Source organism: Pygoscelis adeliae, unplaced genomic scaffold (assembly GCF_000699105.1).
Source record: "Pygoscelis adeliae isolate BGI_AS28 unplaced genomic scaffold, ASM69910v1 Scaffold88, whole genome shotgun sequence".
NCBI classification, from domain to species: domain Eukaryota; kingdom Metazoa; phylum Chordata; class Aves; order Sphenisciformes; family Spheniscidae; genus Pygoscelis; species Pygoscelis adeliae.
The window spans coordinates 2,501,107-2,528,930 of NW_008825616.1; the positions used below are offsets into that span (position 1 = coordinate 2,501,107).

A 27,824-nucleotide genomic window follows, 5' to 3' on the forward strand; every position below is an offset into this window, starting at 1 on the left:
TTTTCTATTCTCTCCCCTTCCACTACCTCATTTACAACAGCTTATTTCCCTGTCTTTCTTCAGGGATCTTGCCCCGCTCATGTCCACACGAGATGCTGCAGTGAGAGGGTCTTCCTTGGCTTTGTGGATGGCACATCTACCCAAGTGGCTCCTCTGCTTCCCCTCTTTGGGACTGCGTTAGACATGGGCCATTTGCTTTTCCCATGAAGGTCCCCTCCCTTTCCACACGTGCTGCCGGTGACTAACCGCTGAGACGGATTCTGCCTCCAGCCAATGAGGCATAGAAAACTCTTTGACCCCAACACTTTTGTGCTTCTCTTTAAATTCCTCATAGTCAATAAGAAAATTTTCTTATCAAAAGATAAGATAATCTTGATTAATTATTGTAGGTGTTTACTTGAGGATGAGACGAGGCATGTCTTAGACCTACTGTATGGGCTAACCCTCCCTTGCCTTAGTGTGCCCAACCATCTATGCTGTATGAATCTACATTTATGACTGTTTAACTGAGGACTATCTGAAAAGAAGACACTGTGCAAAGGTCAGCTGCTTAAAAGTCGACTGCTAGTGTCATTTTAGGCACTGCCAAGTATTGTGTTGGGCTTCCAGCTGTCGCTCCAGAAGGATGGGGATCTCCTGTGCAGACCTTTGGGATATTCACAGGCATTTTAAGGGGTATGAGATGCCCATGCTCAGATGGCAGAAGTCTGCCCTTTATGGAGAATCCTTGCTGAGACAGCAAGACAGGGAAAAAATGTACATATTGCACTGTACTACTGTCCTGAAAGGCTGGTTTCCTCAAATGTAGACAAATCGCTGAAATAATCCCTATTATTTTATATTTTAGATGGATATTCACACCTGTACACAGTGCATGCAAAATACTGTCTTATTGGTCATGGAGTGTTTAGCATTCCCTGAACATGGGTGTGAATGTCTACCTTCTGGATAGGAACCAGGCCTATGGTTCTCAGAGAAATGACTTCATTTCAGAATGAGGGGCATTATCTCTGAGACAGAGCTGCCCTGAGCATACACCTATTTATTGCCTAAGAAAGCAATAGAGAAGGCAGAAGATACCACATTTGCTTTGAAAGAGAAGGGGACTTCTTGCAGTCATTTTAGGGCAAATATTTAATGAGCTGTTGATACTTAGGAATGTACGCTGTCCTTTCAATAAGGAGATGGATGAGTAGGGACAAAGCACATGGTTGGTTAGAAGGCTGGTGTGATGTTGAAATGCGCTTAGTTGAGAACCTGGGCAAAAATTTTAGGGTGTCGATAGTAGGTGAAGTTCAAAGCTTTATGGAATGGTGAGAAAAGCAACCCACAGCCAGCATGCAGCACAGCAGACATGTGCTATGGCTGCCATAAAAAACCACAGCCCACTTTGTCAGATCATAGGAAGAATGCACTCAAGATGCAACCAGACTTTCTGAGAAAGAGGCAAAGAGAAGGGACATAAGGGTGGGAAAACCAAGACTGAGCAATAACCCTACCAGGCTTCTTCCCTGTGCCTAGTAGCACTTTATACTTTCAAATAATGTTAGCCTCAAGAAAAACATCTTTCTCCTAAAACTGATGTAGTGACCAGCTGACCCACCTAGAAAAATGCAGTTCAGATGCTGGAGGCAGTAACTAACTCAGAGCTGAATCTGTCAATGCATTAAATACACATATGTCATACTCCTCGGTGATAATAACTCTGCTCGAGGTATCCCTGCTCATTCATAACTGCTAAGGATCGTCAGTCTTGACCAGCTGCTGAATTTCCCTATCTCAATATGAACAGCTTAGTTGGACAGGAGTTGGTATGAGGTTTTGAGGGAGGTACGCACACACAACCAACACATGTGCATGCATCAGCCTCCTGTGAATGCAACAAAACTCTACAAAAAAAGGTCAATCAACTCCACAGAAATGCTGCGGTGCATCACAGAGCATCACTGCACAAATCTCCCTTGTCTTCTTTATTGGGGATATGGTGTGTTACAGGTTTAGGACTTGGGTCAAAGAAGGATTTAGATCAAAGACGTATAAAGTGGTACTTGAGTGATTGATCATACTCCCACCTGACCCATCATAGTTGGCCTGGGAATACATTGCGATGTAAACAGTCTGCCTGAGTTTCATTACCCCAATCATGAGATCTGACCTGTCCCTCCCTGTGTATGACCTCTCCTGTACATGGAAGCGACCCCTGTGCAGACCCCATGTTCCCCCCTCGTACCCTCAAACTTTGTGGCTGCCGGTGGTGTGGAAGGTTTGTGGCAGGGCACCAAGACATATTTAAGTCAGCTTAAAGATATATTTAAGATATCACATGCAATCCTGGGCAATGCTGCAGCTCCTGGCATTATTTATGAAGTTGGGACAGTGCCTTCAGCCCAGTCCCCAGTGCCTTCAGTAAAAGCGTGGGCTCAGATTTGCCTCAATCAATCATGAAACCTGGAGGCCTCAAAATCCTCTTTAAGGTACTTAGGTCCTTTAACCTGGGCTACCCCCATCGTTGCAGGAGGAAGAGATTTACACGGAGATTTCTGCAGGCCTCTTCAACAGAAGACAGATGAAAACTCATTTTCTCAGTGACAGATTTATCCAGCACTTTTCTTTTATGTTGCCCAGAAGACATGACCTGTCTGAAGGGCTAGCTGTTGAGTGACTCATGCTGAATTTGCCCACAGCAACTGCTGCTCTTCTCCCCAGCCTGCTCAAAGAGGCTTTCTTGATCTTATTTAAAAGATTTTTATAGATCCCACTCATGATCCTCTTGCTGGGGCACACCTGGAAGATGGGGTAGCACTGAGCAAGCACCACCTGCTTTGCAGATGCTGAAATTAAGGTCTTCAAGCACAGGGACTGGCCTAACCCTTCATCTCTATAACTATAGTGCCAGTTTAGACACTCATCTGATAATCATAACTAAATTCAGGAGTCACAATCTTGAGCTAATTCCCACCCAACATGCGTAAATTAGATTGAATCCCATTCCAGCTCTTCTTCTGTTGAGATGTCCACCTTAGCCAAAGTAAAATGTAATCTGTAATGATGATGCAATAACCAAATAATTGCTCTGCTTGTAAGATTACACGGTATGATTAATCCCCATCTCACTATCATGGTACTGGAATTCATACCTCTGACAAATTCCCAATCATTTATAACCTAAATATTGTACAGCACTGTTCATAGCTATGCCTTGTCCATTAATTTCTGTGCATGTTGCGTGGAGATGTCAGGATAGACATAGTCTCCAAATACATGTATTTGTTTTTCATGGAGTATTTCTCTCTGCTTTTAACTATACTTTTATTTTACAGAATCATAGAATCATTTAGGTTGGAAAAGACCTTTAAGATCATCGAGTCCAACTGTAAACCTAACACTGCCAAGTCCACCAGTAAACCATGTCCCTAAGCGCCATGTCTACATGTCTTTTAAATATTTCCAGGGATGGTGACTCCACCACTTCCCTGGGCAGCCTGGTCCAATGCTTGACAACCCTTTCGGTGAAGACATTTTTCCTAATATCCAATCTAAACCTCCCCTGGCACAACTTGAGGCCATTTCCTCTTGTCCTATCGCTTGTTACTTGGGAGAAGAGACTGACACCCCCCTCGCTACAACCTCCTTGCAGGTGGTTGTAGAGAACAACAAGGTCTCCCCTGAGCCTCTTTTTCTCCAGACTAAACAACCCCAGTTCCCTCAGCTGCTCCTCATATGATTTGTTCTCCAGACCCTTCACCAGCTTTGTTGCTCTTCTTTGGACACGCTCCAGCGCCTCAATGTCTTTCTTAAGACTTATTCTTATAAGGAATAAGACTTATTTCTTATGAGGTTGGTTTTCTGAGAGAAAAAAACTGTTGATGGGAGGAGTGGATATACTGTACTGGCCTAGGTATTACTGCCTCTGTTAAGACAGGAAGGGTGAGGATATTCAATGAGCTTTGCCATAGAAAGATGTTGCCCAAGCCAGTATTGTTTACTGGAAAAAAAAAGAAAACTTCTCTTACCCACTCAAGTGGGGATTTTTGTTCCAACTAGAGGCTAGAGCAACCTTCTTTTACAAGTCACCTTCACAGAGAGAAGAGAGGTGGTTTTTCAGTAGTGACTGTTGATCCTGGTTTGGACTTCTCCTGAGGAGGTGGCTAAGGTATAATGTTGTGTCTTTATAGCCTCAGGCTATTTCTTGTCTCATTCCCATACTCAAGGCTATTGGCTTTTACATATCATCTTTTCACTACTTAGTTGGTTTGACAGAAGACTGAAAAAGCATGCCACATCCACGCTCCTGCAAGAGAAACTGCAGCAGAGAACACATTTCCAGAAGTTGACTTGGTAAGCTGAAAATGTGAATATCAATTTGTTATCTCAGCCTTCTGTTACTGTGCCTAGTCTTCTGCAGAGACAATTTGGCTACACAGGGTAATGCTTTGACCCTACAGAGGCCAATGGCAAAGCCCCTGCCGACTTCAACAGGGCTTCGTGCTGGAGGCCTAATTTGCAGAAATTCAGCATGATGTCAATGGAAATTGTTGACAGAAATAAAACAGCTTCTTACTGGGAGATTCTGTTCCTCCAAAAATGAACCCTTAGGTTAAATCAATTTGCTGAGCCACAAAAAAAAAAAAAAAAAAAGAAAAGAAAAAGAAAAAGTGTTAACTTACCTGTAGCACACTCAACCTTTTGTGTAACAACAAACAAATTAAAAACAAACCAGAAAGACTGCCTAGCAGTGGCTGGCAGTGGCATCTGATTGAGGCATGCAGCCTTCAGTTTGTGAGGGCCTAAGTTGTCAAGTTCAACGCCTTGGTTACAGCAATTTCTCATCTATCAGGACTTATAACAAAGAAAAGACCTTCATGGGAATAATAATCTTATGTCTTGATGATGGACCCTTCAGCTCCTGCTGCCCTTAGTGGCTTCAACTGTAAGTCAACCCTATAAAAAGTACGGCAGATAGATCAACGTAACTGAATTCATGGTCACCATCTATCTCAGGCACAGGGATAAGAGGCCTCAAACACACATTCTCCCTGTTAACATGCTGCTCTGCATCAATGGTGCCCCAGAAACATTATGCAAGAGTGCTCTTAAGCCTTGGCAATAGCAAATTAATTCAATTTATCTTAACCCACTTTCCTCTAGGTCACAATACATTGCATTTTCATGTGCCCATCATTGCCTAAGAGCACACACTGGAATACTTACTCAATGTCAGTTGTCGCTGGGCAATTTATTAAGCCATTATAACCTGGATTTGTGTCTGAGCTTGTTGATTTGTTACTGCTTTCATAAAGCAGAAATGCTATTTCTAGACTGATGAGCTGTGCTGTACAGCCATACACATGCACACACACACTACCGCAGCAAGCTAAGTCTTGCCTGCTCCCATCAAGGCTGTGGAAGGATTAGGAAGAAGCTATTTGGCTCAATCTCCCTCTCTCTTTCCTGCACCACCACTTCCACTTGCACCAAGGCTGGGCCACTACCGAACCGGGATAGAGTATTATTTTGCTGGTTAGAGTATCATTTCTCTAGCAATAGCTCAACACATATGGACCCCAAAGTCCCATGAGATAACCTTGGCCTTTCTTTGTGCTTTCACCTTTAATGCCAGCTGAAAGCCAGTTGAAAATGGCAAGGCATTTAAAAGTCTGTCTCTGTTAATACGGAAGTAACATGAGACAACCTCTATTTTATGTGCTTGCAACACAGCAAAACATGGCAGGGTCAGATCCTGCACTTGCAGAAACCTTGCAAACTCTATTAAAATAAATGGAGCTGTACCAGTTTACACCAACAAAAAATGTGGTCCACATGACTGCACTTCGTGCCTTGCCTACTTCCCATGCAGGCTTCCTCAAATACAACACTATATGTTGAATTGAGTAGGAAGCTCTTATGTCTGCTTTTCCTCACATAAGAAGCAAGTTTAAGCCCCATGACTGTGATCCTCAAGGTTATTTAAGCATTTCTCTTCCGCTGATTTTAACAGGGGTTGTGTAACTGTCAGTCTTTGAGGGACTCGGCCTTTCTATTTTGTCTCTTAGGAATACTCGTTTGATTTTTGGGGGCAGTCTTGCGAGTATTTCTAAGATGGTGATTAGCTCTAGCTGGTCTAGCCTCTGCATCAGATGACTCAGAGTTGAGTTTAGACGTAAAAATAGAATTATCTCAGTAAATGGGGTAACTGTCCCTATTTCATGCTCCTCAATTGCAGAGTAGCGGCACTTCTGAACACATCTTTAGTAATAAGGCAAGTCAACCACAAGGCAGCAACTAAAGGGAGAAGGTCATCAGAGTTTTAATAATGCCCTTCTCTGCACTTGTCGGATTTTCACTCATTATTGGCAATATTGCGTTGCTTTCAGGTGCCAGCCCATGACTGGGGCACTGCTCTGTCAGGCACAATAGGGTCACTTACGTAAATAAAGTTCCTGCTCCAGAGCTCTTCCACAGTCTAACTTTCTGCTTTCAATCCTGGGTTATTTCCAGGGGCAAAGGTGAAGGCAAGGGGATAACTCATCCAAGCAAAACTGTGTAAAACCATATTACAGCTTGGTCTCCATGGTCCAGACCCTCTCAATGGCTGCCTGATATGAACAGTCCAAGGAGCAGAAGGGGCATAACCCAGAATCCAATACTTTCTCCTTGGAGGAATGGATCACTTCATCCATCCTCTATGGGCCAGGCCTGTGGCCAACTGTTAGGGAGGGAGCCCAGCCAGACCTCCCATCAAGCTCTCTTTCTGTCGCTTCCCATCGATTCTGTTGTGGGTCTAGCTGGTGAATAACCTGTTTCTCTTCTGTGTAGGGATGCCCATGTTGGCCAACTTATAGTTGAAATCCAGCCTCTTGTCATGGCTCCTCCCACCTTCTACTGCAAACCCCATCTCTCTAAAGCAGAATCCCAATCCCGTGGCATGGACCTTCCTCACTTGCTAGCCTGGCATGCTTCCAGCACCACATGCCAAGTGCCTAGCTTCATCCTCCACTGCCATTCATTGCCTCCCTGTCTCAAAATGACGATGTTTCACCTTTAGTTTCTTGGACACTCAAGGTTCCCTCCACTCTCCATCACTGCACATTCCTTTCTTCCTAAACTCAGACCTGAAGCCCATGTTTCCTTCTTCTGCCACATTCTTTTAGCTTCAGCTCCCAATACCACAACTCTTCTTCCCAATCTCTTTTATACTTTGCTTTCTACTGCCAGTCCTGTGGTTGAGTCCCTGTGAAGGGTATGGTGCAGCAACCAAGGCTTCAAGTGTGGCAGCCATAAATTGCTGTCTCACCAATACAGAAGGAAGTTACTGTTTGCCATCAGCTCCATAGCAATGACCTGTGTTCAGGCCCTCTCCCTGTGGCATGTATGAGATGACTTAGGCTTACTTCATAAATGTCAGTTAGGTAGGTAGAGACCTCTTCTGTTCTAGAAGAGATGATGAGATAACACATTCCTGGATGGGGTATCTCTGGAAAATTTTAAAATTCAAACAAGAACATTAAAACAGTCCAGGCGGATGGTTAGCCCATCTCCCATGCTCATGGCTGCTACTGGCCATGGGCAGTTAACATCCCAAATCTCTTACTTATAGCTTCTCATTACTTTACACACCCTTCATTCACTGAACTTGTTGCTAAATCCTTAATTTAACTGTGGCACCGATTTTTGAAAGCACATTTGAGGCATTTTTTATTTTTATTTTTTACTTTTAGGTAATATTTTCACCATTAGAGCCTCTGCTAATTAAGGAATGTAGCTGTAGTCTCTTTGTCTCTTCTCTCCCCACCTAGTCTCCATTTTATGGTCCTTTCTAGAAATGTCTTAATACCTTTGGCGATGTGAAATTTAAAGTGTTGGTGTGAGACTTGAAAGACAATTGGCAAACATAAAATGCCTCCATTCATTCCCCCTGCTTTCTTTCTGTTGTTTTTTACTTCTTTGTATCATTTACAGGAGCTTTCTCTAGTTTTTGGTTTTGGTTTTTTTTTCTTTCCCCTCTGTCATTTGTTTTGCTGTAAAACCTAGATTGTAGCAGTGATCAGCAGATATGGAGATATCAGCAGATATGGGATATCAGCAGATATGGGTGTATTAGCAGATATGGGTATAACATTCCACAGAAATTGTCTGGCAGATGCAAATCTCTTTATCTAACCTGATGGTAAAAATGTAGACCATGGAGATGGGTGTGTTAGGTTTGTGTTGTGACAGCAACACCATAGAGATCTTCAGCAGAATCCTAAGTAGAATCCAAACGCTGTCAAAAAGCTCAGAAAGAAGAACTGAAGCCAGCCCATTGCAACACCCATCTCCTGAAGCCAACAGGAACAATTTGGCTGGGTTTCACAGGAACTTGTGGACGGGGTGAGGTGGTTCAGGTCAGACATGAGTGGCCCCGCACAGTGAGAAACTTCTGCTTCACATGAGCGGTGATTTTTTCCTTTGCTCCTTGTGCTGCTCCTTGGGATGAAAACCAAATGCGGCTGCTACCTATTAGGTGGGAAGAGCAAGGGTCTCCTTCACTCTACACAGCCGAGCAAAACAAGGTGGACCTCATTTCACACTGGGCCTCACTTCCATGGCAAGAAAGACTGTAAAGCACTTCCTTATCTCAGGCAGCACTTTTGCGCCTGGATGGTCCCACTGAACTCAGTGGATGGGGTGCAATTCTGGAGCAATGGGCTGAGCTACTGAAAAAGTGTCAGCTGATGTATTTACACATTTTGGGGACTGACCCAACTCCAAATAAAGTCAAGGGAAAGATTCACATTGTCTTCAGAAAGAGTTCTGCCAGGTTCTTCCCACAAGTCAGTCCTCCGAAGTTCAGCAGATGCCCGCCCGTGCTGCTAAGAAGAGCTCACCTTCCTCTGTGTAGGTGAGAGTAGATGCCTTTCCCAGAGAACGTAACCCAGTGAAAGGGCTGAGTCTCTAAGACTCGTTTCATTTTTACACAAGTGCATAAAAAGGCTTATACTCTTCCATCTCTCCAATAGCCTGCATATTGGGGCAGTCCCACACGAGGCAGAGAATATGGATCTGAGTAGCTTCAGGTGGGGGTGCGCTGGAAAAGAAAATGTGTCTGTCTTCTACTTCCATATATAAAGTTCATTTAGGGGCCTGTAGCTGTTATCAATTTGGCCTGAGGAAGCTCGTGTGAAAAACCCCAATTTTCCACACTGAAAATATGAGATATGTGTATATGTTCACAATTGCTAAAAGTCCCACCCTCCTTTGCAAAGAATAATTTTTTGTTGGAATTTGATTGTCTTACTGGAATGCAAAAGGAAGAAGATAAATGATGTAGTCTCCCTTGGCTGAATCCTCAGCAAAGGCAAATTTGAAGAGCTCAGAAAAAGTCAGCCTGAATTAATTCTGTAGAACCTGATCTTTGTTTATATCAAACTGTTGGCTTCTTTGTCTTCAGCTAGGCTGGAAACCTAAGTGGTTCATCATTATGCTATCCAGATATTACAGTAATGAAACTATATCAAAACCTATCCATGAATCCATAAAAAATCAAATGAAACAAGAACTGAAGTGTTCAGTTCAATCCTTCTACCAGGTTTGCTGTTTTGGCTACTGTGTTTCACAGGGTGTTCTCCAGGGAGAGAAGGAAAGGGGAAGACAAAGAGTGGGAATGCCAAGACGGAAGGTCACTAGGCCTAAGAAAACTAATGTAAAAAACTAAAACTTGTAAGGAGGCCTCTTGAGTCTGGCAGTGAAAAAACCCCAGAAGAATGCAGGCAAATACAGGCTGGAAAGTGGCGCAATTTTTCGCGCAGTATGAGCAACCGTTGGATGCAATAAAGCCACATGCGGCAAGTTTTCCATCAGAAATGACCAATTACTGAGGCAGAACGTATTCTGAATGAATCAAAAGTAATAGTTATTGAAGAAGTCGGAGTGGGTGATTTCACAGACCCCTCCTAGCCTGATCATCTCTACATCTGAGTGCTTAGAGCCCAGAGTGACTAACACACTTGAGTATATGCCTATTTTTAAGCAATTTAAGCCAACAGGATGATTCAGTTACACATAATTACAGACATACTTTATGACTGAAGGCATGACAAAGAGAGAGAAAGTGGTTTTGGTCTACTAATGACTGTTGGTACCTTGGGAAATATGCTGTGTGTGTATGTGGCCATCAGACTCCTCTGCTGTTTCTACTCCTCTAGAAAATTCAAGGTCCCTGCAGTGTTTTCTTTCCCATTGGAAAATCCCACAGTGGGCTTTTGGAGGGCCAGCTTTCTCTGAAGGTCAGTCTACATGCTTCTACATGAGCCAAGGGATCCCCATTGTGCCTAAGAACAAGCCTAATTGATCTGGGCAGCTGGGGAGAGGAGAAGGCGTGAGGGACATTTGTAAAGCTCCTGCTGCTGAGTCTCCTTGGTGCGGGACAAGGGGCCTGGACCACTTTGCGCAGGTCCTGGGATCAATGATCATTTAGGCCTGCTACATTTAGTTATGAAAACAAGCCTTGCTTGCCAGCTCAGGGTTTCCGCCCCATGAAAACAGGCTGAATTTGTCACCCAAGCAGCAAGACTTTTCTTTCCCCCCAGGAGTGGGTTTATCAAGAAAGAAGGACCAAGGAATTCAAGGAGGCTACGGGTGCCACACATCACTGTAAACATCACCCAGTGCATGGTGCACGTTCTGGCTCACATGATGGCTCGGTGATGCTCATCACATGTATTTTGGCTGCATTACTGCCGCTTTCTCAGGCTCTGTGGTGCACAGAAATGCCCAACAAACTTTATTTTTCAGAGTGTTCATGTTGAACTCAACACTAATCCAAAACTATTTGAGTTTAAAATGGCACAGAGTTAACACCGTAACCGAGGTTTCCCCCACTAGGTAAAATGAAGTAAAAATGCTATTGCAGCAAAGCCTATGAATAAGGGTTTTTTCGATTACATATCAAAATTATGTATATATATTACATATACCTACATGTAGTGGAGTTTCTACGTGATTGGAGCATTGACACATTTGTTGGTGGAGAACTTAAAATATTTTTGTGTGGCTGGTGCATAAAACATAATTTTAAGTCTTCTTACTGCACCAGGCAATGCCAAATTCAGGAATTTGGTCCTTTCATCAGAAATGCTGGGAGCAGTCTCTGTTCATTTGGATTTTATAGCCCTGAATCTGTTCTGGAAGGGGGGTGCCTTTATCCTTTTTTCCTTAAGGAACTAAATGTTTCTCTTCTAAAAAAAACGCTATTATTGCTTTGGTTTTGCCCTCTTCTAAAACAGCATAGTGGTGAGAGCATTCACTAAATTGAACTGTTTGTTCAACGCTCTCCTCAGACTGAATGAGCTCAAGGCCTTATCTAGCCATTATACACAAAACCTTCAGTAAATTGTGTGTTAGGCCCTGGGTATAAGAACTAGTGCCCAGGTCTCCCAGGTCAAAACTTTAGCCTGCAAGTTCAATGCACAAAGAAACCAATTATTTAACGTAACTCAAGTCAACCTAACCCAACCAAACCCACATAAACACAATGGATTTTATAACTATTTCTGCAAACAGATGAATATTAGGAGAGGCATTTTGACTGCATTTCATGTCGGTATTTTTTCCCTATGACCTAAAAGGTTGTCCAAAATGTTGGGTCTAGATGGGTGCAGAGACAGATTTGTTCCACATATTTTTATAACCCTTGTGCATCAGCCAGCCATTCACGCTGAGCTGGCATTTAACATGAAAATACTCTGATGGGGAGAAACATACACAATGGTGGTAGCCATGGGTCTGCGTGAAAGCGCACTGGCTTCCAGGAGCTGTGGATTCTGCAGGACAAAGTCCTGTATTTATACACAGAGGTGTTTCTGGATAGACGGTTGAAGCGAACACTTCTCACACAGCTTTCTGCAGTTGTGCCTCAGTCACGACCCAGTGCAAACTCCCGCAGGGGTGAGAGGTTCGTTCAAACTCCATGGCTCATTGGATTCTTGGCTCCTCTGCCAATTAGCATTGTCAGTTATCTGTGGCAGCAGACACAGGGCAATTTTTTATTCCAGTTTATATGTCATTCTAACCATTCACGGACCTTCACAATAAAACCCCATTGCTAAAGAATACAGATCCCAGAGAACCACAGAGGGCAAAAAAACCCAGAGGGTCACTGCAACGGGAATGTGTCGTGCTGCAGACAGTTCTCGGGGAAAAGCCGGGAGCAGGCTGCTCCAATATTAACTGAGAGGTGCTCAAGAAGAAAGGTTGTTATAACAGCAGGGACAGGACTCAGGGTAAGGATACAGAAAATCCAGAAGGCTAGGAAGGAATTGGGTGGATGGAAGAGAAAAGAGAATCTTTTTTCTGGTGCTGTATGACATAAAAAAACAGGTCCAGAAGCGATCTGCTGGACTGCTGTGCCCAGTCCCCTGCTATTACCAGCAAGCAGCTCATCTAACGTTATGAATTTATTATGGAGGGTTCCTTTTTTTTTTTTTTCCTGACTTCTGATCACATCTCCTTATTTTGGTGATTTCAATTTCCTGCCTAAATTTATTCATGACTAGTGTCCTTTTACGTCAATATGGCCTTTAGATAAACAGCTCTTCTCCCTCCTTAATGTTTGCTCCAGCTGATAACACTGAGTTTGAAAGTGAAGAAGATATCCCATCTCCTTTATTCCCCTCATTTATCATCCCGGTGGGGAAATCTCAGTTGCAGATAGCTAGCGTGGGATACAGATCCAGATGAAAAATAGACAATATGATGTCTGCACATAGATTTCCTGCCTAAACTCCGGCAGAGATCTGGTTACTGCAATCAGCGGAGCCCAGAGACCCATCCAAACGCAGGTGCCTTCTTCAAAGCGAGGTGAAGAGCTCTCCAGACTCCAGTGAGTCTATTAATTAGAGCTCGACTGACTATGGTTGCACTTTACACATGTAGCTCCTGTATAGGTACTTACCCCGTAGATACCTAAAGTTAGTTATATGAATCTGGATCTGACTCCCACCCTCACCGAAGGGAAAGGTTTTATTGAATCCCTAAACACAGGACTGCAAGTCTCCTTTGACCAATATATCCAAGAAGTTAGCATGGGACTGGGAGACGGACACAGGACTGACGGGAGCCCCAAAATCCTGTAGAGCCCCAGTTGTGGGTTTGACCTCAGAAGGGAACAGTTGCCTATAAACTTTTGACCCTGCTAATTTATTTTATGCCTTTTCCATGCAAACTAAACTGCAGCAGTCATGTTTTTGTTTCTTTCAAATGAGAAAAAAACCTGAAATCTTCCCAAAGTACTGTCTCACATGCATTTGCCAGGTAATTTTTGGTGCATTGTTTAAGAGGGGCAACAGAATAAGTTGGAAACTTCAATGTGTGCGGCTACTTACTGAACTCACAAAGCAGTGTTCAGATTCTCCGCTTTCAAATAGGATGACATCTTTTATGAAGACTGCGATGGCTCTCATTATGAAGGACATGAAGAGGTGCATATGAATATAATTTCGAGTACAGTGTAGTTTTCTGTTGGGAAGAGATGAAACAACATTTCTGAATAGCAAGGCTTCTCAAAAGCATTATTTATCTATTTACATGTTTCTTCTGCCAAGACATAGACTTACAATTAAACATTAGAACAGAGACAGACTATGTTCTGATGTACATCACCGCAAATCCACTTAAGCCTTTTTAAATCCACAAAACATGTGGCAATCCATACAACTGCAGCAGTGTTGCGGCTTTTCCAATTCTCAGAAAAAAGGGTCAAAATACAGAATGACAGAAAACAGGTCCATCACACTGCTCTCCACTGGAAAAGAAATGTTTTTGACTGAGCAAACTGTGCTTGTGATAAAGGTCTGTTTTCTACAGAATGTTTGTACTGCAGTAATTCTTTCCAAAGTGAAATGTTTCTTCAGGAAGAGAAATAAATTCTTAGCAGCGGCTGCCAAAATTAACACCTATTGCAGGTTTTCTGGAGCAATATGAACTATATTTTCACTTAAAAATGACTAGTTATTAATGATATTGAGAACAACAGCAGGGTTTTTCTGTCCCTTGCCCACTAATATGTTGAAGATGAATTCTGATCAAGTAGGTCTTTTTTTTCAAGTGAGACTTTACAACAGCTAGATGGAAAGGCCTAATACTCCAGAAATGGGTACTTTGTACAGTCATCAGAACCACAGCAGACCTTACTCAGCAACATGATCAAATCACCACCTCTTAATGAGTCACTGTGCATTGGCAGAGTTCATGCTCTTAATCTCTGATGATGGCATGATAATGCGACTGAGCTGAGTCCTCCGTACTGCAGGCGAAGGCAAGTCAAATTCCGCTGTTTCTCACAAATGAGGAGCGTGAACCCCGACAGTTTCACCAGCTTGGCTGGCACCTTCTACCTTGTTGAGATGAGATAATTTGCATGTGTCTCTGATTCACTCTTCCCTTGTAGGAGGAGTGGAGAGAGCGTGTGTGCTGAGAAGTGCAAAGATCTTGAAGGGTGAGGCCAGTCTTGGTATAAGTGTGAGAGTTACCCTAGAACGTATGCTGTTTCCTACAGCTTTCTTTGGGGGTGATGCCTGGAGCAGACTGTCATAAATTGGACAACCATATAACACATTTCAGGGAAGCCACTGGAGAGTGGCATGAGGAGATGGAAGCACATCTAGAAGGTTCTTCCATCTCACGGAGGTCTGCTTTTTGCTGTTCTCCCTATACATAAACAACATTATAATAGGAGATTACCTTATATGCAGACTTCTTCATTGGAGGCACCAAAATTTAGATGCCTGAATCTATTATAAACAATAGACACTAAGGATTAATTCATTTGCTACAATCTAGGCATCTAATGTCATTCGATATGCTGTAGAGTATCTGCCCATCAATCCATAAGGGCCTGGATCTCCTGAAGGTCCCGCATAATATCTGCTACCCTTGTAGCACATCTCAGAGACTCCAGCATGTCTAAAAAGGCTCTGGGTGTCTATGTCTTGCCATAGAGCTATAGCAGGAAGCACTTCTGAAATAGATTTTGGGAGGTAGTTCTGGGGTGTGATTCACCTGTACCGTTTTGAATATCTACTTTAGTAGAAATGCATCATTCCACAGTATCCATATATTCCATACTGACCTGGTCTCTGTGGACTATAACAAGATTATGGGACAATGGCCTCTAATACAGAGATCCATCACGAAACAATCTACATTTAGTGAGATGAATCCCACCAAAAATAATTGAACTGGGCTTATAACTCTCACACAAAGGCCACAAATCACATACCAGAAAACAGTGGTACTGAAAGATGGAGGATCTTTCCTCCCCTGTCCAACTGAGACTTGACAGAAGTCTTTTGGATCCATCTGTAACACTCATAGCCTATAACTTAAACACCCACTACGTCCCCTACGTCACCCCCTTACCTTTGCCTTTTTTGCTCATGGTCTTACCTGAAGAGACATAAAATGATCATAGCAGCCGTGAGAGCAATGAGCGATAAGGTATGTCCAATGGTGTAGCCAGTCTTGACTGTGCCATAGAACGCCGTTTGCTAATGTGAAGGAAAGAAAAAGAACAGGTCTTTCAAAGAGCTGCCAACATGCATTCCTAAATACACCATCACTGAGCTTTTACTGACTTTCTTGGTGAGACAAGGAAATCATCGTACTCCATTCTCTTAAAAAATCTCCAACTCCTTCACCCTTTAAAATCACATCCAGTAGAGTACATGACTCGAATACCACCAGTGTGAATAAGAAGAACATGGCTGGTTGCAGTAGAGCTTGGATCACTCCAAAACCAGGTTACAGTTACACGAGGGAAAAGTTCATGCAGGAAGGAGTTTGATTTGACATTTGCAGAGACAGCCACATGGTTATAAGTTTGTGGAACAAGAATGACTAATGTTCAGTTAAACAGTGCACTGACACATCGGCTCTGAGGTGGTGAGTATGATGAGCTTCATCTTATTAAGGAAGTTTGAGGACAGAACTGGTCTGGAAATTGGTTTGCTTTTGTGGAAGCTAGACATTGTGTTTCAGCAAGTAAAAGCTTAAAATGTTCTCATTGAAATCACAGATATGTTAAATCAGAAATATATGTTAAGTTGGAAATTAGTTCATGGCTTTTCTCTTTGACAGCACACAGAGGGAATCTCCGAGCACGGGGCCACCACGGGACTTAAATCCAACAGGGAATCCTGGTCTAAATAAAATGGGGAAGTAAGGCAACAAAACTCCAGCCTTCTAAGGCTTTCCAGCAACACTCTAAATCAATATATTTTGATTTTAAGCTTAAAAAAAGGACAAAAGATCATTGGTATTTGGACATTTGTTTTATCAAAGAAAAATCCAAGTTTTTATAAGAATCTAACTGTTTGTGGAAAATCTAATTTTTCCAGCCCTTGATTGACCCTCCTTGTCACCATTTTCTATAAAAAACCTAAACAACCAAAACCACAAAGAGCAGTTTAGACAGAAAATCTAAACCCAACCTTGTCTGGGAAAACACTCTTTAATAACAGGGAGGGTTGACATTTTTATACGCTATTTTCATAGGCCTTGACAAGTGCTAGGTACTTTACAGAACCAGTGAGGCTGAGATGAGTAGTAATCCTCTAGCATTTGCACAAGCCAGCTTGGAGGGGTGTTAAGACAGAGCTTTCAGAGAGTGCAAAGGCTACACTGGTCTTATCTGTATTGCTTCTTAGACCACAGATCTCAGAGATGGCTAAAAGCATGGTGTCTTTACACCCCATTCAATGAATCCACATCACTAAGAGCTTTGGGTCAGTAACCTTGAATACATAATTCATAGCAAGGGTTTCAGGCCAATTTATCTACCTGATCTTGCCCATATGATGCCAGGAGGCTGCAATGGTGATGGAGGCACCCAGTATTGTATGGTCATATCTAAGCCTCACTCATCTGCACTGCATGGAGGGACTTGCATTGCAGTAAGGAACAGCAGAGGTTCCACCTTTCTACCCCACTGTCTTGCAGATTCCACCCAAAGCTAACTAAATACAGTCTTGTTTCCAGTCTTGTCTGAGTTTGGGCTCCCAAAGGCAGCTGAGACTTTTCCAAGTCAAGGTCTTTCATGTTGATTTCATCTTTCTCTCATTATCTAGTTTCCTTCTTGATGGTACCAGCGCAGAAGTGTTCCAGGAAAGACCTGGCCAGCAGAAGGAGGGAGCTTGTGGTAGGGGACTGAGTTTGAGGAAGAGGTTGTCCCACACTATATTTAGGAGAGTAGAGAAATGGGGGAAAGGAAATTAGGATATGTCATAGGAGATGTCAGTAGTGGGGTGGTGGATGGAAACTCTCCAGTGTGAATACAGGTATAGGCCTTTTGCTTCTTAGAGTTATTCACAGGAGCAAGTTATGCACAGAAAGATCTTGGTGTTATTCACAAGCAATCCCCTGCCCTTATATTTTATGATGACCAATCCTTTTTGTGTACAGCAAGATGACTCTGCATTCAGCTTTAATGTAGCATGTGGAGTCATCCCTGTTCTGGAAACAGCACATAATGACTTCTCACTCTTCATTTGCACTTGCTAATGACAATCACTTCCTATTTATCAAAGCAGAGAATTTTACCTAAGATCATAAATGGAATTGGAATTTCACTCAGAGCTCAGATTACTAAAATATTCTTATTAGAAAAAAGAGGAATTTAGAGAAGTGAAGGAAATGCACGCCAGGATGCCTGGGTTCTAGCTGTAGACCTAGGCTGATTTACAGAATGAAATTAGGCAATTTCATCATTCTCTCTCTGACTTCTAAAAGCCTCTGCTTAATTTCACAGGAACGTGATAAGAACAATTAGTTAAAGTAGATGCTAAACTGAGATTAACTGAGAATTACCTTCCTTGGTTTCTGTTCAGTAACCTCTACATTTGTCCCTTGGTAACTGATATTAGAACATGAAACATTTTCATTTGTAAGAGAAAAAGAACAGAAATACTGATATCAAGTGTGTGTTCCCCAGGGCTCAGTATTGGGGCCAGTTCTGTTCAATATCTTTATCAATGATCTGGACGAGGGGATTGAGTGAACCCTCAGTAAGTTTGCAGACAACACCAAGTTGGGCGGCAGTGTTGATCTACTCGAGGGTAGGAAGGCTCTGCAGAGGGGCCTGGACAGGCTGGATCGATGGGCCCAGGCCAACTGTATGAGATTCAACAAGGCCAAGTGCCCGGTCCTGCACTTCGGCCACAACAACCCCATGCAGCGCTACAGGCTTGGGGAAGAGTGGCTGGAAAGCTGCCTGGCGGAAAAGGACCTGGGGGTGTTGGTCGACAGCCGGCTGAACATGAGCCGGCAGTGTGCCCAGGCGGCCAAGAAGGCCAATGGCATCCTGGCCTGTATCAGAAATAGTGTGGCCAGCAGGAGCAGGGAAGTGATCGTGCCCCTGTACTCGGCACTGGTGAGGCCGCACCTCGAATACGGTGTTCAGTTTTGGGCCCCTCACTACAAGAAGGATGTTGAGATGTTGGAACGTGTCCAGAGAAGGGCAACGAGGCTGGTGAAGGGTCTGGAGAACAAGTCTGATGAGGAGCGGCTGAGGGAACTGGGGTTGTTTAGCCTGGAGAAAAGGAGTCTGAGGGGAGACCTCATCGCTCTCTACAACTACCTGAAAGGAGGCTGTAGCGAGGTGGGGGTCGGTCTCTTCTCCCAAGTAACTGGCGAAAGGACGAGAGGAAATGGCCTCAAGTTGCGCCAGGGGAGGTTTAAATTGGATGTGAGGAAAAATTTCTTTACTGCAAGAGTGGTTAAACATTGGACCAGGCTGCCCAGGGAAGTGGTTGAGTCCCCATCCCTGGAGGTATTTAAAAGACGTGTAGATGAGGCGCTTAGGGACATGGTTTAGTGGGCATGGTGGTGTTGGGTTGACGGTTGGACTCGATGATCTTGGAGGTCTCTTCCAACCTTAATGATTCTATGATTCTGTGATTCTAAGTCTTTCAGTAGCCCTGCACCCAAACGTGTTTTGGATTCGTGTCACCTAGCCTAAAGTTATCTGGGCTCCCTCTAGAGTAAATGCAATGAGGTCCCTTTGGAGAAAAATGTGGGGTGAACTGACCTCTGCAGGTGTCTATTTTCTTCACCATCTTCAGACAGAGCCTGTGGGGACACCTGGGGTGGCCCCTCTCTGACCAGATGGTGGCACAGAAGGGAGAAGTTGTGCATCACGTCTGACAACAGGACAGCAAAACAACCCCCCCATTTGCTAATACGTGGTTTTTAAAGGTCGGGTTGGGGAAGGGGTAATTATTACTGCAAAGGTCAGAAGTGCACTGCTTTGGTGCCTGCATCATCTGCTTCTTAGGGACTGCCAGAATTCACAACAGCCCATATTTATTTTTCATATTTTTCTTGTTGCTTCTGACTTGAGACCAGTAGGTGTTAAAAGTGCATGAAGTGTTTAAAGCATGGAAGGTTATCAGTCTGTTCTGGACCTCACGTCGCATACAGCCTGCTGTTCTCCTTTTTTTCTATTCCCTTTACTTCTTCCTCCCCAAATTGACAGCCAGTTCAACAACAACAAAAATCTATTCTTCTTCACAGGCTAGTACTGCATGTTCACCCCCCTCAGCCACCTTTCACACAAATTAGACTTAAACAGCATGACAAAACCGTGGAAATCGAGAGAAAATAATTAAGAAAGAATTAAAAGAACACAATATGTGTTCTCTTGGTAACGTGGCACTCTGGCAACGCTGCAATCCATTGGGTCGCCAAAGCATGTCCCAGGAATTCCCAAATCTCCTTTGCAGCTGGAACATAAACCAGAGCTCTCGATGGAGGACCTTCCCAGAGCAGACCTGTAACAATGGCTTTCGCAATGCGCAACTGGTGCCACGCAGCTCGATCTGAGAAACGGGACACTTGAGGATGTGAAGTGGTGGCTGACCTCAAAGGCAGACTAAGGCTCTCTTCAGTAGAGCCCTGAAATTCTTTGTGCAACTTTCCCTTTGCTATTTTCTGCCTTCTTTCACTATTAAGGCTGGCTCAGTTCTGTTCAGATTCTCCATTAACTCTTTGAGTGCCTTGGTACTGTGTGACCATACACAAAGACCTCTCACCATATATATTTATTCATGACTGAGATTCCTATGTCCAACATTCACAAACACTGACATATATCATACAGCACAAAAAAAAGCATGTGCATAGGTTTAATATAAACATACGGTTGCAGTGAAATAGAAATCTTTTCTGGCATAAGCTTTTTATTGTTGACTGTGGGACAGCTATAGGTGACTAGTTTAGATTAGATGTTGAACTTTTAGTTAGGTGAGATGAATCTTGCGTTTAACAACATTTGTCATCCTCTTTAGACTTTACCCTTCGTGTCTCAGCATTCAGCAAACCAATAACAAACTCATTCCTGTGTAATGACAATACTCTATAAAGCTAATTATACCTAGGTCAGTGATTACTAATTTACATACAGGCAGTATCCCAGAGAGCTTGCGGATTTCCTTATGAAATCCGGTAACATTGCATGAAAATTAGTGTGTTCCCTACAGTTTTCTAGATCTTTAGCTGGTTGAGATCAGCAGAGCAGCACTGATGGCAAGTGAGTTACTCCTTTTATCCCTTTTGATCTTTTGATACTTATGTTGGCCTAGAAATACTGGAATCACCATATCTACTTAAGGATCAATATAAATGTGGAGGGCATTTCCAAAGTTAAACATGGAAAATCAAGCACCTGAAGTTATGTGTGGGCATCACAGAGACACTGGTCTGATCTTCTCAGGTGCTGATTTCCTACCAGCCCCCTGGAAATCAAAGGGAGGATCGTCTCTTTGACCAGACATTTGATCTCTGCTTCCAGGGATCCTCAAGAGGATCCTTTCGTCTTGAGGAATCAGAGTGGGAATGGAAAAAATTGGGCATGGGAAGATCATGTGATTTTGATATCGATCCCTGGTACATCTTGATGTCTACCCATCCAGCTTTACAAACCTCTTCCCCTGGAGTGCTGTTGGAATCATATCCACAAGCTACGGCATACGGCGCAGGGTACACATCTGTCCAGCCCTGGCTTGTGCAATTCCTGGTCACGTTCCCTGGAAGAAAAGAGAAAAGGATGATTTCAAAAGAAATGTTCAAACTGCTGTTAAACAAATGTCTGCCTTTTATTGATTCAAATGCCAGAGCACATTTCTTGTAACACTTAAATGAGTAAAATTCTCATACTTTTTCTCTGTTACAAAGTGTTCATATTACACAGAACACATAAATGGGAGGGACCCATTGGGTTGTAAAGTTCAGACCTCAAAAACAAGTACATTTTAATACTGAGGTGCCCACAAAACATCTCTTCTAATGGTACCATAATGCCAGCTGTACCCAGACCTTTGGTTGTTGGCACTGCACCAATATTGTTTGAGAGTGTTATTGTCATATTGCCTTTGTTCCGAGCTAAACAGAGCAGTGAAGTATTTACGTCTTTCACTTCGCTTGCGAGAAGCCAAGACAGGGATAGATAAAGTGGTCATTTCACATTATGCAGGTAAGGTCGGAGGTTTGGGAACTGAATGCAGTCCTCAAAACACAGACCTTGCCTACAAGATGAGCCCTGATCAAATGTGATTCCTGGGAAATCTACTGCACTCCTGTTTGAGGACGAAACACTTCAAAATTTGGCTATGAGGGGAGAAAAAACATATATTGACAACCTGTATTGACTGTTTTAACATGTGTACTCAAAGGCAGGAAGATTTCCTGGACTCTTAAGCAAGTTGAGTGCCTAGGGCCTCCAACCAGCTAAAAAGAGACTTAATTAACATAAGGACGTCTCTCTCCTTCAGCCAAAACTGACAAAACTGTGAAGTTTACATGCCTCTCTGGTACTCTGCACTTCCTGGTCCCTCCGGGACTGTAACGGGGCTGTCCAGTGCAAAGCATTTCTCACTTTGTAAGACATCTCTGCTTCCTGTCCCAGCTGGACCTCAAACCCACATTGGCTAGGGGCTGTGCAGACGTTAATCAAGCAAAAGAAGGACAGACCAACAATCTGACCAGGATAGGCCTTAGCCTAAAAGGCTCGTAGTCTGAAAGGCCAAGATAGATGTTTGTCAGACAGAAGTAACAAAGAAGCAATAAATCCAACAGCACATTGCAAACTCCCCCAGCACCGACTCTGACCACCGGTCCCCACCCTGTCCGTCTCATGCGGATCACATCACTGTGGCATTCCTTTGGTGTCATTTATCACACAAAACTGCCTGCCATTCCCGACTGGAAAGCTGGTACAATAAACCAGAATGAACAAACAGTAGTCAAAACTCGCTTCTTAGATGAAGAATTACATCAGTGGAACTCAAGAGCTTTGCAAACATTTCCAACAATGGGGTTCTTTGCGCACAGGAATAATAACACTGCAAACAGGAGCAAATCAATTATGCAGCTATGAGTCATGAAAACATTCAAGCATCACCTCCAGGAATTTCTGACAATTGAGTCATCTGAACATCTTCCTAACCATAGACCTGTCTCACACTGAAATCAGCAGCAGCCTATCCCCTGGCTTAATTCACGTCTTGAATCCCCGTGAGAGCTGTATTTTGACACTAAAACTTGCCCCTGTAATTTGCCTTTACAACAGATCTAAACTCCATGAAGGCTCTGGTGCCTTTGTTCGCTTTAACAGCTTCTCCAAAAGAAGTTAACCTTAGCACAGTTTGGTGGGTTGCCGTTCCCCAGGCTTTTTCTGCACAGTCATTGTTTGCAATTCTTTTTACCAGGGTTCATATCAGGATCATGAGAGATCTTGTGCAAACAAATGAAGGACATGACTGTTCAGTACTTTTTTTTGCTGAGGTGTTATGTAATTTATATTATTTCTTCTTCATTACAATGGTTCCCATTATCTGAACTTTTCTGCTTCCTATTTCCTGCTCAGAACTCCTCCTCTCTGTTTGGGAATGCCTTTAGCTTTCACAGTGGTTTTGATTCTTTGCTTCTTATTCCCAGTGAACTAAGGGGTGCTTCCTTCAGCTTAATTTTCTCATATTTCTCCTATTTATTCTTTTCAAGTGCACTTCCTTACAATTGTTTGATTCTTTTTGTAATTCTTCTCACTGCTCTCAAGAATACTTTCAAAAGTTGTCTTAAGGCTTTAGCAGATGCGGAAACTAAGGTAGGGGGAAGCACAATGATACAGCATCACTGGGATTAAAAAATAGTAATAAAAATGTTCCTAATTTTAGGGAAACTCACTTCACAGAGAAGTCTTTCTACCACCCTTTGCTGCTCATGTCACCTTTCGATGCGCAAATCAAAACATGGTATCACATGGTGTGATACAACAAACCTTTCTAATAACTCTCATGTTCTGTACTAGACGTCTGGGAGGTGCAAAAAGTACGAGGTTAGAAGATACAGATGTTACCACACCACAGTTTTGGCTCAAGTGATGGATGGTGTCTCCCCTCAGAGCAAACAACATTTCTAATTTGTACTACTTACCAGATTACTTTCTATACTGAAAACGACCACAAGATATGGAAAAGTGCCTCACAAGCTTAGTTCTTACTCTGAGGTTTACAGGCAGCGAGCTTTAGACTGAAGCATTAAACTGAGATTTTTATGTTACAAGGTCAAATCCCAGCTCTGCCACAGACCTCCAGTGAAACTGCGGCCAGTTCTTGTGATGTCCCTGGGTCTCCGTTTCCCCACCAATAGTAGGACTTCAGTAATAAAGGCTGATCTTCTGTCAATGGGAAGACAAAGTGTTCAAAGCACCAGAAGTTTTATATGCTGTTTTCCAGAACCGTTTCCCGTTAACTTGTGTTTCTCACTACTTTCTGTAACACAAATTCTCCCAGAATGATGCACTAAGGAAGTGCATTGAAGCCGCAAAACATAAGTGGCACTACCAGAAAAGGCAGAACTTCGGGACTTGGAAATGGTATCTCCAGCCTTTGAAAGTTCAGAAGGTTTCTGAAACTTTCCCATTTCCTATCAGACTAAAGCTAAATCTTTTCAAACTGTATTCCCGGAGAATTAATGAGAAAGAAGACCAGGGGTTTACAGCTCAGTAACACATAATTAGCAGTGCACAGGTGGAAGAGATTCACAGTGAGAGCTGGAAAGCATCCCACTGCCAGTAGGTTTGTGCCCCAGGCTCTCCTCTACGTTGTGGAAAAAGGAGGTTCAAGTCCCTGGTGTGAACAGAGTCCCCTTGGTAGGGTGGTATTGGTTAACAGCTTTTTCCCTATCCCAGTCATGAAATAATCTGTCTTTTGTGGGGTTTGCATTTCATTTTGATCAGAAATGTTACAACTGTCAAACCGGTGCATCTACTCCTAAAAGCCACAACCATTTTGATGAGATGAGGTTTTTCATTTAAAAAAAAAATAAAAATAAAAAAAGCTTCATTTGAAAAAGCCACAACTAACTCTCATCCACAGTAGCAATAACCTCATAACATGTCTTACCAGAACTCAGCTTCCTGCTTTCACAGAATCACAGAATGGTTGAGGTTGGAAGGGAACTCTGGAGGTTATCTGATCCAGCCCCCGTGCTCAAGCAGAGCCACCTAGAGCTGGTTGCTCAGGAGCATGTCCAGATGGCTTTTGGATATCCTTGGAAACCTCCAAGGATGGAGACTCCACAACCTTTCTGGGCAACCTGCTCCAGTGCTTAGTCACCCTCACAGTAAAACAGTGTTTCCTTATGTTCAGATGGAGCCTCCTGCATTTCAGTTTGGCCATGGTTAGAAAATGCAAAGGAAATTAGAAAGTGCAAGAAGGTCTCATTACTTCAGAAGTGCACTTGTGAATGGGACCCTTGCGTGTAAGAGAAGTCCTCTTCTGGGTGCTGTCACAAGCACAGGACAAAATCCCTAGTTCCCATTTCAGTCGCTGCAGAAGCACCAGGCATATGCTCCCATGAGGCTGGGATACTCTTTATGAGATGCTGCTACTGATGCTGCAGTGATACACTGCTCTCCAGCTCATCCACAGCGACTCTGCGTGTGGCAAAGAGGAGGTAAGGCAACTAGGCTAAACTGTTTTCATTGTATTGTAAATTAAGTGAAATCTCTCCACGGCTGCCAAAGGTGTAAATCATGCATGTTGGGAGCTACCCTGGCTTGGCAGACGCACAATAATTGCTAAGATACAATAACTCGATTGTGTATCTGAGTCCTGAGCAAAGCACCACAGGGAGACAATTAGAGGGATCTCAGCACCCCAGCTCTTTCACTGCTGTCTTCTCTCTTTGCAGATATCAGGACAAAGGAGTTTAAAGATGAGGTTTTGAAGGGAACAAGGTGATGACCTTTTCATAAGGCTTCCTGCCAGGTAGGAGGGGATGAATGTACAAAGGGAGCAAAATAACAGTGCAGAAATGAAAGGAAAAAAAAAGTTAGTTCCCTAGACCTGACAAATATAATGTGCAGAGGTAATCCTTATACAAGCTACAGGAACTATAGTTGCTGCTGGAGATCCAGGAAGGGAAACTAACCAGTCAGCTTTCCAAAAGTATGCTGTGGTATAAAAGCCACTGCTTACAGAAAGGAATTACGAATGCAAATATGAGGCTAGACCTTTGGCTCATTTATATCCATGTTTATGACAGTCAAGGCATAAAACACTATTGAAAGGCAAGGGGTGAAGCTGCAGGCCTGAATAACCAGTTTTCGGTAAATTTTACTGCACAGTGCCTTAAAGGCTCACGCGTAGCATGACAGGCCATAATTGTTTAATCAAATCCCCACATTCCTTAGTGCAGCCCGAGATATGAGCTCTGCCTCTTTGCAGATGAGGCAACCCTATTGTTCTATTTCTAACAACAGTTGCCTAAAGAAGGCAACTTCTATTGACCACAGAAGTGCAAGTGTGTTAGTGGCTTCAGGTCAAGCCCCAGCGAGATCAGCAGGGTCTCTCCCAAGATCAACGCCAGCCCGTCTGCAGCACGCTAAACCCTACCCAACTGCAAAGTTCAGCAGATAGGATGGGCCATCCAAGTCAATGTAAACTGCTGTATATATAATATAATTAAGTATAATTAAGCATGGCTCTTCCTCATGCCTGTATTCCTTGAAAATCTGCTTGCAGTGTGCCACGGCAATTAATGATCATGTACATGAAGCACGGGGAGAGATTGCACTTCCTCCGTACACTTCTGCATCTTTTTAGTGTCATGTCTGCTGTAGGACAGAGCTTCGCCATCTGGCCCAGCAGCTGCTCCTGGTTTAAGCAAATGCTTCTTTAGAGTTCACAAAGCCCTCTCTAATTTCCTAATCTGCATGGTTTGATGGCATGCCTATTATGAAAATGGAATTGGTGGTTGTAAGCAATTAGCTGAATGCTCCTCTTTTTCCTTCTGATTAGCTCATGTAGTTGTACAAAATCTGGTACATGGCTCACACCTATCCTAAGTGGCTTTTTCTCACTGGTGGGGTGATTCAGAAACTCTCTACTCTGGGTAGCAAAGACAGAGGGAAGGAAATCCCTCTGAATGAAAACAAGCAGGACTGGCTAAATTCTGAGACAAGTTTTGCTTAAAAACCCCCGCATGTTTCTTTTTAGCTTTAAAAAAACCCAGTAAAATTTAAAAAACCCACACCTGTAAACTCACGATGGAAAAGTCCAAGTATTCGTGGGTTTACTTCAGTTTTTAGATACTCAGATTTTACTCATTGTTTTAATTCAATTTCTTCTGAGGATAAAAGCATTCTCCTCTCCTCTTCCTTTCCCACACCACTTTTATCTTTTTTTAGTTGGATCTACAAATAACAATTAATTGACATTACTGATACTGATCAGGAGACAAGAAGGACTTTTTTGTCTTTACCCCCCACTTTTTTTTTCCCCGAACTGGGTGAAGAGCTGTTGAAGCTTCCTAGGAAGCAGGGCGAGTTAAGCAGCTAAATGACTTTATGGCTTTGCATCTTGCATATCCTGGTGATGGTGGAAGTATCTTCTCAGCTCCCTCAAATGGAAGTTGCATATGAGCTAGTGTTCCACACACCTAACCACTGAATTTATCTTATTCCTGTACTCTGATTTTTTCTTACCTCTTTCTAATAACTCTGATAGCTCTTTATATTTTTGGCTTTCACTTGCACCTTCCAGGTCAATCACCCCTATCATTTCTTTATATGTTGTGTGAAAACATACCTCCCTATGCTTATTTTAGACCTGCTGATGGACAATTTCATTTAGTACCCCTTCTCTAATACACCACGAAACAATCATTCCCCACCTACTTTCCCCAAAACATGCATGACTCTATTTACCTCTGACTTACACCCTTTCAATCCACATTTTTCCAGATGGAAGAGCATTAATCTATCTAGTCTACTTGCACAGTGCCTGTTCATACCTTTATTCATACACTGTTCCAATGACAGTGGCCCTATTCTCCTTTGGACGTGAACCTCCCACTATCACCTGACGGACCTGCTCAGCTGCACCTTCCATGAGGTCTTCTCGCCTTGATCTTGGTCCCTCCGCTGCCCACACAAACAGCCCAGAGGGTTGTCTCCAAGTCTTCTTCCTCTGCCTCCAAGATCCTCACAGCCCTATACAAGGGGTCTAACTCTGCTCTGCAGTGAATATTTATTTTCACCACTGGTCCTTGGGAAAAACTGAGAGATGTTGTTCCACAGCAAAACACTTCACACACAAGTTATTAATTGGGATAGACTTTCTGGAACAGGAACAAACACATGAAAAACTTCTAATTCAACTTCCTGATTTATAAATGTATTTGGGAATGATGTGGAAGAGATATGAATCAAAATGACTTTGCAGATTGAGTTATACCAACCAGTAAAGGGCCTGGTAGAGGAATGACACGATTATTCACGACATATCGGAAGA

At 43.1% G+C, this 27,824-nt stretch overlaps 1 protein-coding gene across 1 annotated transcript in view; it reads right to left on the bottom strand.

Annotated features, from left to right (window-relative positions):
- VIPR1 (vasoactive intestinal peptide receptor 1) overlaps nt 1-27,824 on the bottom strand; it is an 80,287-nt gene that overhangs the window by 20,868 nt on the left and 31,595 nt on the right. Inside the window, exons 3-5 of the mRNA XM_009333294.1 lie at nt 20,953-21,056; nt 15,424-15,524; nt 13,362-13,494 (exon numbers count right to left, since the gene is read on the bottom strand). Of these exons, the coding sequence (XP_009331569.1) occupies nt 13,362-13,494; nt 15,424-15,524; nt 20,953-21,056 (338 nt within the window). The remainder of the gene's footprint in view (nt 1-13,361; nt 13,495-15,423; nt 15,525-20,952; nt 21,057-27,824) is intronic.